Source organism: Rhinatrema bivittatum, chromosome 1, assembly GCF_901001135.1.
Source record: "Rhinatrema bivittatum chromosome 1, aRhiBiv1.1, whole genome shotgun sequence".
Taxonomy (NCBI): domain Eukaryota; kingdom Metazoa; phylum Chordata; class Amphibia; order Gymnophiona; family Rhinatrematidae; genus Rhinatrema; species Rhinatrema bivittatum.
Window position 1 is genome coordinate 174,256,250 of NC_042615.1, and position 15,621 is coordinate 174,271,870.

The 15,621-nt window shown below is 43.5% G+C and overlaps 1 protein-coding gene across 5 annotated transcripts in view; it reads right to left on the reverse strand.

Annotated features, from left to right (window-relative positions):
• The window catches only part of PCDH7 (protocadherin 7), a 1,075,646-nt gene that overhangs the window by 1,003,687 nt on the left and 56,338 nt on the right, over window positions 1-15,621 (reverse strand). Inside the window, exons 2-3 of one of the 5 annotated variants that reach the window (XM_029589718.1) lie at window positions 3,121-3,173; window positions 331-1,334 (exon numbers count right to left, since the gene is read on the reverse strand). The exons of 2 other annotated variants lie outside the window; for them this stretch is intronic. In XM_029589718.1, coding sequence (XP_029445578.1) covers window positions 1,301-1,334; window positions 3,121-3,173 — 87 coding nt within the window. In that variant the 3' untranslated portion in view covers window positions 331-1,300. Of the gene's footprint in view, window positions 1-330; window positions 1,335-3,109; window positions 3,174-15,621 lie in introns of those variants that run through there. 2 more of the 5 variants (XM_029589710.1, XM_029589728.1) reach the window with 2 other exon arrangements.

Consider the following 15,621-nt stretch of genomic DNA (forward strand, 5'->3'; position numbering starts at 1 on the left):
GGTAAAATGTTTAATAAACATTTAGATTAAATGAAAATACTGACCATCTTTACAATTCTACCATCAAGAACTACACAGGAACTTAAAAATTGCAGCATATGAACAACATCTTATGAATAGTTCTAGTTTTGTTGTGTAATTAGCACATTTGTGCACATCAATGAAAATGTTTAGGCTGAACACTGAAAAGCTCACAGGTTAGATAAGTGTTGAGAGCGTGAACAATCCCTATAATGCCATGAGTCATGGCACATAAAATGACAGAAAACCAGATGACAGGAAAAAATAAAGGTAAAATTGACCAACAACATTAAAAATATTTTAATTTATTTCAAGGTGCAAATAAAAATTCCAATAAAATACAGTAAGCCATTTCAAATGAGGTTGACTGTCGTTTATGTACAGCTAGAAGGCTGAAGACAAATGTTTACGTTCAGACCATTCCTAATAAAACATGCTGATTTAGCCACAGTTTTCTTTTAAGTTGGACAAGATTTTCTTCTGCAGCTGCAGTTCCTGCGGCGGTTTATTGTTGAACACATCTCTAATTACAATCATTTACAGTTAATACCAGAGTAGGAAAACTCACACTAGATTGAATTTGTTCAAAGTAAATCTGTCATTATAGAAAAGATATTTCAGTAGGCAAACTGGAATAAATATGGGACCATATGTAAGCAGTGCAAAATATTGCCTTTCACCAATTTGGGCTATAAAATTTATCTGCACAAAAATAGAGGCCATAAAAATATTTATGAGTAGGAGTTCCACTCTAATTACCTAGCATATGTATGAAGCTTATCTTGATGTAGAAGAAAGGTAGCAGGACAAATTTAGGGAAGAATAAGTTTAACCCAATTTGGATCTCATGGATCCTACCGGAGACCCATTTCTTGTATTTTCTGAAAGCTGATTGGAAAAATCAAGTTTTCCACTAACTTGCTGCAGCTTTAACTCAGCTCTGATTTATTTGTAGTGAAAGATATAATTTTGACCTTTTATTATAGAAATGTCATCATTTTGCCAAGGTTCATGAAATTTGCAGACATTTCTTGATAGAAAATTCATCCTGAAAATATTATCAAGGTCATAAAACCCTTCAAGAACTATGAAATAGAACAATTCATAGATGTCACATTATACTTTAAGCAATCAATGAGATTTGATTCTTCTGGTTCTGAAGGCGTGGGAGCAGGGGAAGGGAAAGAGTCCAGAACTAATCCAACTAGTTCGCCCACCCCCAAGTCACAATGTCCAATAGTTTTGTTGCCCACTCTGTTGGATTTCCAGTTCTGCTGCCTCATAAAGACCTTAGACTACCCAAAGTTTTGGATCTGAAAAAAAAAACAAACATTACAAGGACATGTCAGTAGAACAGAGGTATTCAATTTTTGAGCATTTTAATTGTTCATTTGAGAGTCTTTTCTATTTCTATGAATCACTCCTGCATGACTCCTTGGCCTATGGAGTTCAAGTCTTTTGTGCTAAGGAACCAGAGATATCCTTATAAATCAAAAAGTAGAGTTTGAAGATGAGGGAATTCCAGAAAAAAGCTCTCGAATACATACACACAAGTAAGGGTGCACCTAGATAATAGTCATGATGGAGACCGAAAATAGAATAAAGGTATCAAAGAAAAGGGCCAGGTACTCCAAGATAATGTAGAAAATGTAATCCCTTTAATTGATTCACAGTCACTTTCAGAGATCCAAATAGAGGACCAAAATGGATTCACATTTCTACATTACTATAGTGTTCTTGGTCCTTAATCCTTAAAAAGTGGACTGGTCCAAAGGACAGAAATCCAATTACATCTTCATGCAGAGCTCAACATTTAACCACCAACTTTTATTCAATGAAGCTAATAATGTTTCAGCAAAGTTTGTTCCCATAATTTCTGAAGTAAGATTCTGTGAGGACCAGGAACTCATCATAATAATTATATGCCCCCTCATTGATAGTTCAGTGCATTGAGTAATCCAATTCCATAAAAATAACTGATAGATTGAATGAATGAATGAATGAATGAATCAAACTACAAGAAAAGTCTTTAAGAGGGAATGTCTGACACACACCAAAAATGAGGAAATGAAATACAAAATGAAATACAAAAAACTTTTACAATATTTAAAAGGCATTTTCTGTCATGGAAATGGTATTAGGATTTGTTCTATGTAGGGTGACAACACAAAGACAAGAGGAAATAAGATACAATTCTATAAATTTTCATTCTAAAGTTTGTGGGTTAAAAAATTATTTCAAACTATGTAATTTATTATAAGGAAAAATATGAATCATACAATTTAGAGATATTTATATAAAGAGAAATGTATTCTACACATATTGAAGATAACTTAAACAATTTTGCTAATCTAAACAAATATGAAAAAAAATACCATGCAGATCTCACCTACTGCTGCATTTCTAATATTAATGCAAGTTGCTCTTAGGCCTGGATTCGTCATTCATCGCTGATTGATGAATCCAGTGAAAACGGGGGGGGGGGGGGGCAGGCCTGTTAAAGCCCGCGGCCTTTGCACCACCGCCTTGTGCCGGCTGCTGGCTTTCGCACCGAATAGCGCCACCGTGAAAGGTGGCGCTATTCGGGGCGCTACTGCCGACGTTAACATTGGTAACATTATCGTTGGCAGCAAACACACCGCCGACTCCACCCCCTCCCCGCACCGACTCCTCCCCTCCCCCTAATTTCTATGCTATCGCATGCCAAAAGGGCCTTTTCGCGTGCGAGAGAGGCTTCTTGCATGGCCGTATCGCGTGCGATAAGCCTTTGAAAATAACCCCCTTAGGTATCTATTTATATTTATGAGTTAGAGAGAATTTATATTTTCAACAGCAAAGTACATTACAAAAAAATATTGTTAATTGTACTTATAAGAGCTGTGGTTCACTGCAGTGCAGAACTTTTAAGCTTTTTTTTCACACAGCAGAATTAGCATGCCGAAACTTTGATTTACTTTTCAAGAAAAGAAACTTTTTAAATCATGTTTTGAATTAGTTCAAGCAGCTCTTCCTCCCCCTAACCCCAGAAGCGTACCACCACCACCACCACCACCACTGCCACCAGAAGCAGCACCACAACCAAACACACCTTTTACAAACCTCTCCTGCTTATAAAACACATCTTCCACTGGTGAACCTTGTAAAGTTGCCTCCTATCTCGGGAAAGAAATGAAATAAGATATATTACCACTTCTTCAACGCCAGCTTCAGCTGCAAGATTTAATGCGGCATGGTGCTTTGCCAATTGCTTTTGCAAACTAAATCAATGCACGTCTTTACAATTTTTTACTAGTAAAACAGATAAAGCAACTTATTAACACGTTTTACCACCCAAGGACATTTGCTCATTTTGGGGTTTATAAGGGAAAATTACACAATATGCCAGTTTATCCTTTACGTTTTTAACAAATATAAATTCAAAAAATATGCCATAACATTCACATGTAGCCATATTGCTTCTGTATGCTGCCTGGATGCTTAATTGGTCTTCAGAACTTATCTTTATCTAGCAAACTATACAATCATTATTTTCCCCACTCACTGTGATACTATCAGAAAATGTCTCATCAACCAAGCACAACTCTTAACATAATGGGATGCACAGTGAGATATTGTAGGCTATAACATGACACAAGGCTATAAGTCAGAAAATATTTTGAAAACATGAGCATGAGTCAAAATGTTTAGAAGCGAGTGCAAAGATAAAAAAAAAAATAAAATTGAAACTAAATTAATGTGTTCAATGTACCGACCTTGCAATCGGTAACAAATCAAATAGATCCCACATTTTCTATATAGCCCAGTGCTTGATTGTAAATACTTCCAAAATTTAGCAAGACAAAAGAAAAGCAACCTGGGCCCACCTAGTGGCACTGTTGTGCACTGCCTTGCAAAGGACCTGTGTTTGATTCCTGGTTCAGGCCATCTGCTTGGCAGGTTGGACTGGGGCTGAGGACGCTGCCGAGGCAGCGTTCACAGCTATTCCCAGTCATCACAGAGCGGCTAACATTTGCTGGGCAGTTTTTGCCCTGCTGCATGGCCCCCAGCTCTGGACTGTTGCTAGGAGGGCAGAACTGGGAGGTTATAAAACAGGGGGAAAAAATCTGGAGGTGATTGCAAATGAAGGCTCATGGTGCTAGATCCAAGCCCCAGTTCTAATTTAGCTGGAAGCCCAAAGAAACAGGCAAACATTGAATGGCCAAAGAAATAAAGAAGAGTAATCTCATTTACTGAAATATGCCACAGAGCACAATAGTGACAGAACAAGAAAATATACTAAAGAAATACATTACATAGTGCATAGTAGATGATGGCAGAAAAATACCAATAGTTCCATCCCATCTGCCTGGGTATGCCTGTTCAGACTGCAAAGTATACAGTACATCTCAGCTGCTAGTCATAGAGAGTAGCCACCAGAAGAATATCACGCCTTATCCCAGTTTTGGTTGCTTTATTGGTACAAAGGCTTTGTACTTCTCGCATGACAAGAGATAGCAGTGCAAGTCTGCAATAAAGACACTGACTCTCCACTAGGGATGTGCATTGGTTTTTTGACGGATGAAAATATCGTACAATATTTTCTAATCCGTCATGTATCGGGGATCCCCGAAAATGATAGGAAAACCCCACAAAATGTTTGTGTGGTTTTCTTATCATTTTTTTGGGGGGGGAGGGCACACAGAAAAAAAAACCCCAAACCCACCCCGACCCTTTAGATCTAATTATTTACAATCTCCTACCCTCCCGACCCCCCCAAAATGTGTCTAAATTCCCTGGTGGTCCAGCGGGGGTCCCGGGAGCGATCTCCCACTCTCGGGCTATCGGCTGCCGCAAAGCAAAATGGCGCCGATGGCCCTTTGCCCTTACCATGTGACAGGGGCTATGGGTGCCTTTGGCCAGCCCCTGTTACATGGTAGGAGCAATGGACGGTCCATTGGCACCCATAGCCCTTGTCACATGGTAAGGGCAAAGGGCTATCGGCGCCATTTTGTTTACTGTCAGCCGACTGCCCGAGTGCAGGAAATCGCTCCCAGGACCCCCGCTGGACCACCAGGGACTTTAGGTAAGTTTTTTTTGGGGGGATTGTAAATAATTAGATCTAAAGGGTTGGGGTGGGGGGAGGGTTTGGCTCGGGACAGCCGAAAAAAAAAGTCCGGACCGCGGGAAATGAAATTTCCTGCGGGTCCACGATACTGAAACCAGAATCGATTCCGGCACCCGATTCCCATCTCTACTCTCCACACTATGAGGTGAATTTTAAAAGCCCAGCATGCGCCAAAATCAGGACATATGCTCACAAGTTGGGCTCGTGCGCTTTCACCGAATTTTAAAAGTCACCCAGATATGCATGTATCTCCCACATATTGCACATCTCAAAAGTTTTCAAAAAGGGATGGAGTGTGGGCATGGTCTGGATGAGACATAAGAACATAAGAAAATGCCATACTGGGTCAGACCAAGGGTCCATCAAGCCCAGCATCCTGTTTCCAACAGTGGCCAATCCAGGCCATAAGAACCTGGCAAGTACCCAAAAACTAAGTCTATTCCATTTTACCATTGCTAATGGCAGTGGCTATTCTCTAGGTGAACTTAATAGCAGGTAATGGACTTCTCCTCCAAGAACTTATCCAATCCTTTTTTAAACACAGCTATACTAACTGTACTAACCACATCCTCTGGCAACAAATTCCAGAGTTTAATTGTGCGTTGAATAAAAAAGAACTTTCTCCGATTAGTTTTAAATGTGCCCCATGCTAACTTCATGGAGTGCCCCCTAGTCTTTCTACTATCCGAAAGAGTAAATAACCGATTCACATCTACCCGTTCTAGACCTCTCATGATTTTAAACACCTCTATCATATCACCCCTCAGCCGTCTCTTCTCCAAGCTGAAAAGTCCTAACCTCTTTAGTCTTTCCTCATAGGGGAGCTGTTCCATTCCCCTTATCATTTTGGTAGCCCTTCTCTGTACCTTCTCCATCGCAATTATATCTTTTTTGAGATGCGGCGACCAGAATTGTACACAGTATTCAAGGTGTGATCTCACCATGGAGCGATACAGAGGCATAGGTGTTTCAGGACATGGCCAAGAGATATGCATGTAAATACGTACGTGCCTTGGCATATGCCCCTGCCATATAAGTTTACTTCTGCTAGAGATGAGGTGTAAGTTAAAAAATAAAAGGAAAGAGCCATTTTTCAGAGGTGTAAAGAGTGTGGGGTATCTTGGGGGAGTGCAGACTATTAAACCAGTGGTTTTTGATGGATCTAGCTGTTAACTGGGTGAACTGGTGGACAAACTGGTGAAACAGGCAATGGTGTGGACACAAGCCCCTTTTAAAATTTCCTAACTTATGCAGTAGAAGAGGGATTTACATACTTAAAATTTGGCGCACATATACACGTGGTCAGGCTATTTAATAACATGTACACATATACGAGTACAAGTTATAAAATGGCCATGTATCTGGGTGTGTGCTGATGCATGCAAAAGTATGCTCAGGTGCCAGTTTGAAAGTTACTGGTCCTGAGAGCACTACACTCTTACAAGCTATTAACAGCCTTCTTATGTTTTGAACCTGGCATAAAGAAATGGCTACATTTATTTATTTATATATACTGACATTTGATCTCAATCAAGATATCACACTGGTTTACATTCAGGTACTGTAGGTATTTCTCTATCCCCAGAGAACTTACAATCTAAGTTGGGTTTTTTTGTACCTGAGACAATGGAGGGTAAAGTGACTTGCCCAATGTCACAAGGAGTGACAGCAGGACTCAAACCCTGGTCTCCTGGTTCATAGTCCACTGCTCTAACCACTAGTCTATTCCTCCTCCCTTCATAACCTACAAAGGCTACATAACCTACAAAGGCAATGTCTTGTTTTGGAGTAGCAATAGTGTTGCTCTTCTTTCATGGTAAAACTACTTTCCATTTTACATTAGATTTAATTCCTTTTTGTATCAGCTTAATACCTTCTGAAACTGATAATCCCAGAATTCTTGCATGCATGCCAACTAGTTCTATATTTTAACCAAAATCAAACAGAAAAAAATAAAGCATAATGAAGTCATAGCTAGAAAAATTCCAAGTATCAGGTCACTCAAGCAACTCAAATTTGGCACCTGGAGGCTAAATATCAGCACAAATCTCCTCCATTTCCAGGACTTGGAGACAGATGTAGATGCTGCAATATTTGGCAAAGCCTACATCCAGACAGAGAGAGAGCTATCTTCTAGGGATGTGAATCGTTTTAGGACGATTAAAATTATCGTCCGATAATTTTAATATCGTCTTAAACCGTTATGGAACACAATACAATACAGATTCTAACGATTTATCATTATAAATCGTTAGAATCGTGAGCCGGCACACTAAAACCCCCTAAAACCCACCCCCGACCCTTTAAATTAAATCCCCCACCCTCCCGAACCCCCCCCCCCAAATAACTTAAATAACCTGCGGGTCCAGCGGCGGTCCGGAACGGCAGCGGTCCGGAACGGGCTCCTGCTCCTGAATCTTGTCGTCTTCAGCCGGCGCCATTTTCCAAAATGGCGCCGAAAAATGGCGGCGGCCATAGACGAAAAAGATTGGACGGCATGAGGTCCTTCCGGACCCCCGCTGGACTTTTGGCAAGTCTCGTGGGGGTCAGGAGGCCCCCCACAAGCTGGCCAAAAGTTCCTGGAGGTCCAGCGGGGGTCAGGGAGCGATTTCCCGCCGTGAATCGTTTTCGTACGGAAAATGGCGCCGGCAGGAGATCGACTGCAGGAGGTCGTTCAGCGAGGGTTCCGGCGCCTTGCTGAACGACCTCCTGCAGTCGATCTCCTGCCGGCGCCATTTTCCGTACGAAAACGATTCGCGGCGGGAAATCGCTCCCTGACCCCCGCTGGACCTCCAGGAACTTTTGGCCAGCTTGTGGGGGGCCTCCTGACCCCCACGAGACTTGCCAAAAGTCCAGCGGGGGTCCGGAAGGACCTCCTGCCGTCCAATCTTTTTCGTCTATGGCCGCCGCCATTTTTCGGCGCCATTTTGGAAAATGGCGCCGGCTGAAGACGACAAGATTCAGGAGCAGGAGCCCGTTCCGGACCGCCGCTGGACCCGCAGGTTATTTAAGTTATTTGGGGGGGGGGTTCGGGAGGGTGGGGGATTTAATTTAAAGGGTCGGGGGTGGGTTTTAGGGGGTTTTAATGTGCCGATTTTTCGATTTTTAACGATTTTTCACGATATTTTACCCCCCCAAACGGCAACAATACGATTCCCTCCCCCTCCCAGCCGAAATCGATCGTTAAGACGATCGAGGACACAATTCACATCCCTACTATCTTCAGGGTCCAGGGAAAGACTGCTGCCACTGCCAGGAGAACTCACATTATGAGAGAGACAACTGCTGCCACCAAGGCCTAAATGGATTTGCAGCTCTTGCAGTCACTGGTAGAGCCTAGGTCCTTGCAGAAAAGTTGATGCCAGCAAGATCTGTTGGTAGATTCAGCTGCCAGTGCTGCCAAAAGAGCTTAGGTTGGGGGGAAATAGAGCAGTTCCTGCCACTGCCAGAACTTGGACAGTCACAACTGCTGCCACAGCCAACATGTCACAGGGAGGGACATTGTAACCCAGGACTTTGTCCTGCCATCAAGCTTCATAGAAAGAGGAGGACTGGAAGAAGGGAGAATACAAAACAACTGGGAGAGGGTACAGAAGACAGAGGTGAGGGGCAGGAGAGTGGCTGGATGGAGTGGAAGTGAGAAAGAGTGTGCCTGGTAGCTGTGAGGCAGGTAGAAGTGCAGAGGGATGGGAAAGCATCTGGAAGAGTTGGGAATAACTGGGCAACCCAGACACCCATGGTTCTATCCCGCACCCACTAATCCTGGCTGAACATCGCAACATTACACACACAAGGAAAAATGTGACACATAACTCGGATGAAATAGCCACAGCTGTTTACTAGTGCACTGTAACAGGGCAGTCTAATTTAGGTGTTGAGTCCTGTCACCACTGCCTACTCTCAACTACCGGGCAGGTGCCGATATATCCATTTCTTTCCACCCAAGTGGAGCTGATGGGTCTTGCTCCCTGCAAGCCCCTGGACAGGCATCATGACAGCCTTCATCAGAGGAGTCCCAGTCAGGCCGCCTTCCAGCAGGCCCCACAGGAGCCCCTCTCATACGTGTCTGGCCATCGATCCATCAAGGCCCAATCCCCTGGCCTGACATTCATCACCGTTAGGCAAACGCCGAGTGGTGGCCCCAAGGTCCCTCTCTTCCTTGCCAGCACCTCCCTGCTTCCTTCTAATGCCTCTCATGTTACAATAACCTTTCCTGGACTTGGTTCCTGCTGCCACAGGGATTCCATCATGTGCAGGCCAGGAAATACCCTTATACCCATGCACAATGGGCTCCCCCCATACAAAACGGCTACGGCTCATGCATCCAAACCAATGATCAACCTCTGAATAGCCTGAAGAAACAGATCATTTCCCATAATTGACAAATGTAGTCCATCTGGAGCATACAGGTCTGCACAATGCACATCCACCTATTCATGCCTCAAATGATAACCACCCATGTGTTGATTGGCCTTGGCTACCTGCCGATTGAACTTGGCATAGTATCTTCCCCACCATCTAGTGACCAACATTTTCTGCTGAGCTATGATTTTGGACCAGCTATTTTTTCAGGATGGCCACAATGAGGCAAGGTGGCTCAAGTCATCCCTGATTGTGTTCAACAGAGTGAGGCCAGCGCCATTCGCCAAATCATTGCCACCAAGGTGTATGATAATGAGGTCTGGAGGTGCAAGACTCGCTCTTCCCGACTGCAAATGGGCAAAAATTGGTGCCACGCATGCCTCCTTGACCCAACCAATTGATGGTCCAGCATTTTCCTGACAATCCAAGGTTACATCCAAATTTCCCACTCGTGGCTCTTTTAAGGGCATGCATGATGAATAAGTGGCCAAAGATCCATGCAGAACGACAATTGATGGCAGCTGCAAGTGAGAGGTAAACTTAAGTCTTGGTACGCACCCAACCCGGTGCCAATGCAGGGGAACCGTTGTCATGCCTAATGTGTCACACAAAAGCTCTGGACCTCTATTGACTCATCTGCTGTATGACAGCCTGTGGGTGACCGGCAGTAGTGGCAAAGGAAGTGGCTCCAATGTGGAATGAGTGTGTGCCAAAACATTCACTCTGCAGTTCGACTTTCGCCAAAGTTTTCTTGAAGACTGCTGAGAACTGGTACCTGCTTAATGGGAATTTATCCCATTGAAGCAAGAACAAACCATCCCCTTTGGGTTTAAGGTTAAGTATAGAGTCACAATCATGACTGGACATGTCACTAAACCTCTAACTGCTGTCAATGTGATAACTTCACCACATGCCCCCGGTCAGTCTTAGACTGTCTCAATCTTAGGGTTAGAGTACATTCGAGATGCTGACATCCTCCCGCAGTAAGTCCCATGGCTTTGATACATTCCACAATGGTGCTGTAAACTCGCTAATGCACAAGGCTCACTCAGCGCATATTTAAGGTCTGGAATTCATTGCCAGAAGATGTGCTTACAGCAGTTAGTGTAACTGGGGTTAAAAAAGGTTTTGGATGTTCCTAGAGGAAAAATCCATAAACCTCTATTACAGTAATTAATAAGCTATAGTAGCTTGTGATTTATCTAATGTTTAGGTACTTGCCAGGTACCTGTGACTTGGATTGGCCACTGTTGGAAACAGGATAATGGGCTTGATGGACCCTTGGTCTGACCCAGTATGGCATATCTAATGTTCTTATGTTCAGTTTCGCTAGCTTGCCACCTGGGTGCCTGGATTCCATTCACGTGGAATCAAGCTCAGTCTCCTCTGCCAAAGGTATGCCAAACATGTGCACCAACTCATATAATGTGTCAAACAACTTAACACATTCAGGTGTACCCCCTCTTCCTATGAAATGAAAATCATCTATATAGTGAACTAGTGATTCTATCCCAGATGCCTCTTCTGTTGCCCAATGTAGGAAGGTACAGAATGTTTCAAAGAAGGCACACAAAATCGAGCATCTCATTGGCAGACAGTTGTCGTAATAGAAAGCCCTCTTGAAATGGAATCCGAGTAGTGGAAATCTGCTCAATATTCGCTTTCACCATGAGAGCACCCTGTTCACCAGGATTTTAGTAAAAAATCCAATGCAGAATCAAAGGACTTATAATGTACTGAACAGTATTCAGAGGGAATATGGTCATTAAAGGAAGCCTCCATAGGGTGAGAAAAGTTATGTATAAGCCTGTTTTTTCCGGGATCCTTTTATTGATACAACTGCTAATGGGGACAAGACAAAATGCTCCAGCGGAGGCTCAGTTAAAGGGCCAGCAATTCACCCCAGCTGAGCCTCCTTTTTGAGTTTTTCCCTAACAATGCTGGCCAGATTGCTCACCGAAGGGCCATTGGACACCTTAACGGATTGTGACTGACCTGTGTGGGGGATAAGAAAATCATTTCAGAAACCACTCAGTATAGTATTCGCCCCTACCTTCTCAGGGTAATGTGCCAACCAGGGAAGCATTGCCCACCGATTTATTGGGTCGAGGCGATAACCCGGCACTCATCTTATCCTTTCGCGAGCATTTGTTACCTAGATGAGGTGCTGCACACCGATTACAGATGTATTTATATCTGCAATTGGCAGAGGAGGAAGCTCCCCGGTTGTATCTGCAGCAACATTGTAGGGACTTGTGTGGGCTTAGCTTGCCCACCATGCACCTGCTCACTGCAAAAGGACCGCAAGCTCGCTTTGACGTCAAATGCCCGTGCTGTCATTTTTGTGAGCCAGAGACTGACATCCTGCCTTCCCCAAGACATAGCAGATTTACTGGCCATCCTCTCATGAAAGGCTTCATCATAATTAAGCCATGTGAACACACTGTGCTCTTTATAAGCACCCAAGAAAGTGTGAAAGTATGTGAACAGGGGCTAAATAGGAGCTGAACGGCAGTGGGCTCTGCATGAACAACTACAGAAGCCATTTGAGTGAAAGCATACACCCAGTTAATAATCTCTCTCTGTATGGGCTTGGCAGCATCCAGTTCCCTCTTCCTCTCCCGTTTAGTCAGACCCCCACTTCCTATGCCACTCTAACAACCAGAATAAATCAATGCAGTGCCTGAGTCTGATGCAATGTCTGAGGGTTTGGGGCACAGATTCCCAAAATCCATGCTTCACTCCAGACTGCTCTGAGGGTGGTACATTGTCCTTCTGATCTAATCTACTTGCCAGAGAGGAGGAACATGATCTTCTGGAAGAGGAGGAAGACGACCTGAATGATCCACAATGTAAGGAAGATGAAGACTGCCTGTGACTTGCGCACTTGTGCCTATCCTTTCTTCTGTGCTCCTTTCGAGAAACCTTATCTATTCTCTGCAAGGCAGACTTACCATGCTCCTTGGTTGGTCACGGCACCATTGAGGGAATCTCTGCTGGCGGATTCGGTGCCTAGTGTCTGCTACCAGTATTGCTGAGATGGGGCTCGGCTGAGCGTTCTGGTGATATATACCAATGTCGATTGCATGTCTCATCGCCTACCTTTTTTGGTTGATATAGGATGCTTGGTGGCGCTGAAAGGGCATTCCTATGACCACTATGCCTGTGCCTCAGGTGATAAAGAAGGTAGTGACTGCGCTCTCCCAAGTCCTTGCCACTATGTGGATATGGTGAGAAATCCCGGTAGTAGTGATGAGGAGGTTTGAATGCAGTTTGGGAGTAATAAGGCCATTTTTCCCCCAAACAGACTGAGAATCAAAGTCAAAAGTCAAAAGACCAATAATATCTAAAACCATCCAGATCTCTTGGGGAGTAACTGATGCCATTTGGCCTCTGATAGAAGCTGTGCCATGAACTAGGACTTCCATGGAAATGTTCAGAAGACGAACAGGAAGTCAACAAAGATGGGGATTTGTATCACAGTTCATCCCTTGGGCTGCCTGTGCTTCTAACGCTAGGCTCACGAGAAGGTGCCAAGGTATGTTGTATGCAGCCGGCTGGGGATTGTAAACCTGTTTTCAGTACTGGGGTAGGGTTTATAAACCTGTTTTCAGTACTGAGGTAGGAAGGAGTGGTGGGACAACTTCAAGCAAGAGAACCACTTGCTTTAGCATGACTCACCCTTTTCCAAATAATCCCAGTGGAGCTCAAACCAGCACCATGATCGTGCGATTTAAATCGAGCACAACTCTGAATCATGTTGCATCAGGCCAAGGAGGAAGACGCCAAATAAAAGAAACCGGCCGGTTTTAAATTCTCTATCAACTGCCCCCCTCCGAATGTCATTGCGCTGCTCCCCCAGTCCAATCAAGTGGCCCAGTGTTGGGGCATGTTAAGATGATGTCACTGCGCCCAATACCGGACCAACCAGGAGGAGCAGCATCAATAAGCAGCGCAGCCACTATGGGAAGGAGTTCCAGACCAGGGCGCCGCTACACGATGCCAGCACCATCGTCACCATTGCAGGGAGGGGGGGGACCCCCCCTTGCACCCGGACAGGTCAGCCTAATGCGGTGGAGGTGGCTGTCCACACGGATGCATCAGGTGCCTGGATATTAGTGGCACCCACATTAGTGGCCGCCCATTAGTACCCAAAAGAGGAAGAAGGGGAGAGCAAAGAAAACTGAAAAGTAAAAACAAAGAACAAAAAGTAAAAACAAAAAAAAAAAAAATGAACTCACCCTTAATACACTCAAAACAAAAAAAATACAAGACAGGAGCAAAATTATTTTCAAAAATGGCCATTTTTTAAAAGTGAAAATTTGAGAAAAGTAAGGGAAAAAATGTTCTAACTCCTAGCAATTTTTGACTGTCATCCAAGTTTTCCTAATTATTTCTCTACCCTGAATGAAGGAGTTAACAAGAGCATGGACTAGATTTACAGGGATGCCAAACTCCAGTCCTCGAGTGCCACAAGCAGACCAGGGTTTCAGGATATCCACAACGAATATGCATGAGATAGATTTGCATACAATGGAGACAGTGCAGTGCAGGCTACAAGGGCCAGGGCCTAAGCAACATTTTATCCTCCACAGCATCTGAAGCTAGGCAGCCTGGAGGAGGGAACTGGGTGAAGGTTGCTTATTTGCACCCAGCCCTCCAATCAAAAAGGTGTTCTGCTGCTCCTGCTGTCCCCCAATCTGCACCCTCTCTGACTCCCATACATAGACACATGCCACCGTATTCTGCTCTACAAAACTTCCTAATAAGTAAGTGTTCATTTGTAATTTTGTACATTTATATAGTTTAAACAAAGTTCTGTTTGTCAACATTTACAAAAAAATGGTATGCAAACCAAATCCCTGAGACATTAAATTAGAAAAAATCTCCAGAAACAATCTAATTTCTTCCATCCAAAGATCCAGGTGCAGGAAGGCACAGAAAAAAAGCTTTGCAAACAACTATTTAGCCAATGCTATGCAAACATAGCAAGACAAGCTTAATTTGTGGCTATGTTAATTTGGAAGCGGAGGCCTGCTATTTCATTTTTATTATTGCTCCAATTTGGACTGTGAAGGAACAGCTACATTAGAGCATTCAAAGCATTAGAAAAATACAAAAATCCCAAATTCTATGCAGACAGCATGCCTAGAGAAATCAGAGCTTTGATCCAAACTTAAGGTAAAATAAAGAAAATCTAAAACAAAAACATCTGAAAACAGAGCCCAGTGTTTTTATTGAGAACACTAGGTTAAATAATCTTAATATAACCAAGTATTATTTTCCCTGTGATTTATGCTCTTAGAATATTTTTATCCATAAACAATAGAGATTGTATCCCTTACATACTATTGGACATTCTTAAAAATAAGCAAGTTTATCCAAGACAAGAAGTGAGCCTCAATGCTGGCATTTCAGAGATTTGCTTTCTTCAGATCTTGCCTTGAGGGAAGCCTGATAAGTAGCATTTTGTGCCTGGAATCCTGCTATCATTCCATTTTCACATGATTTACCCGCGCTCAGCACCCTTCTGTCTATACTTTGCTTAAAACAACACTCTCCACTGCAAACAGCAGACAACTCAGTAGCACCTGTGTGTGCATTCAGCAGTGTTTAAATTTAAGGCAATGTCATTGTGACTCAGCTTTGCTTGTCTCTAAAGTGTTTCTCCATTGTCTCCATCAGGGAGGGGTATTTTGGCATTTTGGAATCCTTATCTTGTTCTATCCCCACCTTTTTCTGGGCTGTGTCTAAGTTTATAAATACCCTCTGGAGCAGGTGATCTGGGTCTTTGCCTTCCACCAGGTAGACTGACTTTTTGTTGAACACCATTGCTGGACTCTGATTTTTTCCCCAGGGCACCATTAGAACAGTGAGTGAAGGAAGTAACTTTTATTTTGTTTTTGTCTTTTTTCAGCTCATACAGGTCTCCCAGTAGATTGGGATTTAATGAGGACAACAGTAGACATGACCACACCCAGGGCCTAGGAGTTTAAGCTACCCCTAGCTGGATGGACCCCAGTGTTGTAACTCCCTGGTTTCAGTCATCCAGCCATCTGGGGGTCCTGCTACTCTACAATCCAAACACTTTTGTTTTCTAGTTCTTCCATTATTTTGATGCTTTGTTACTGTAC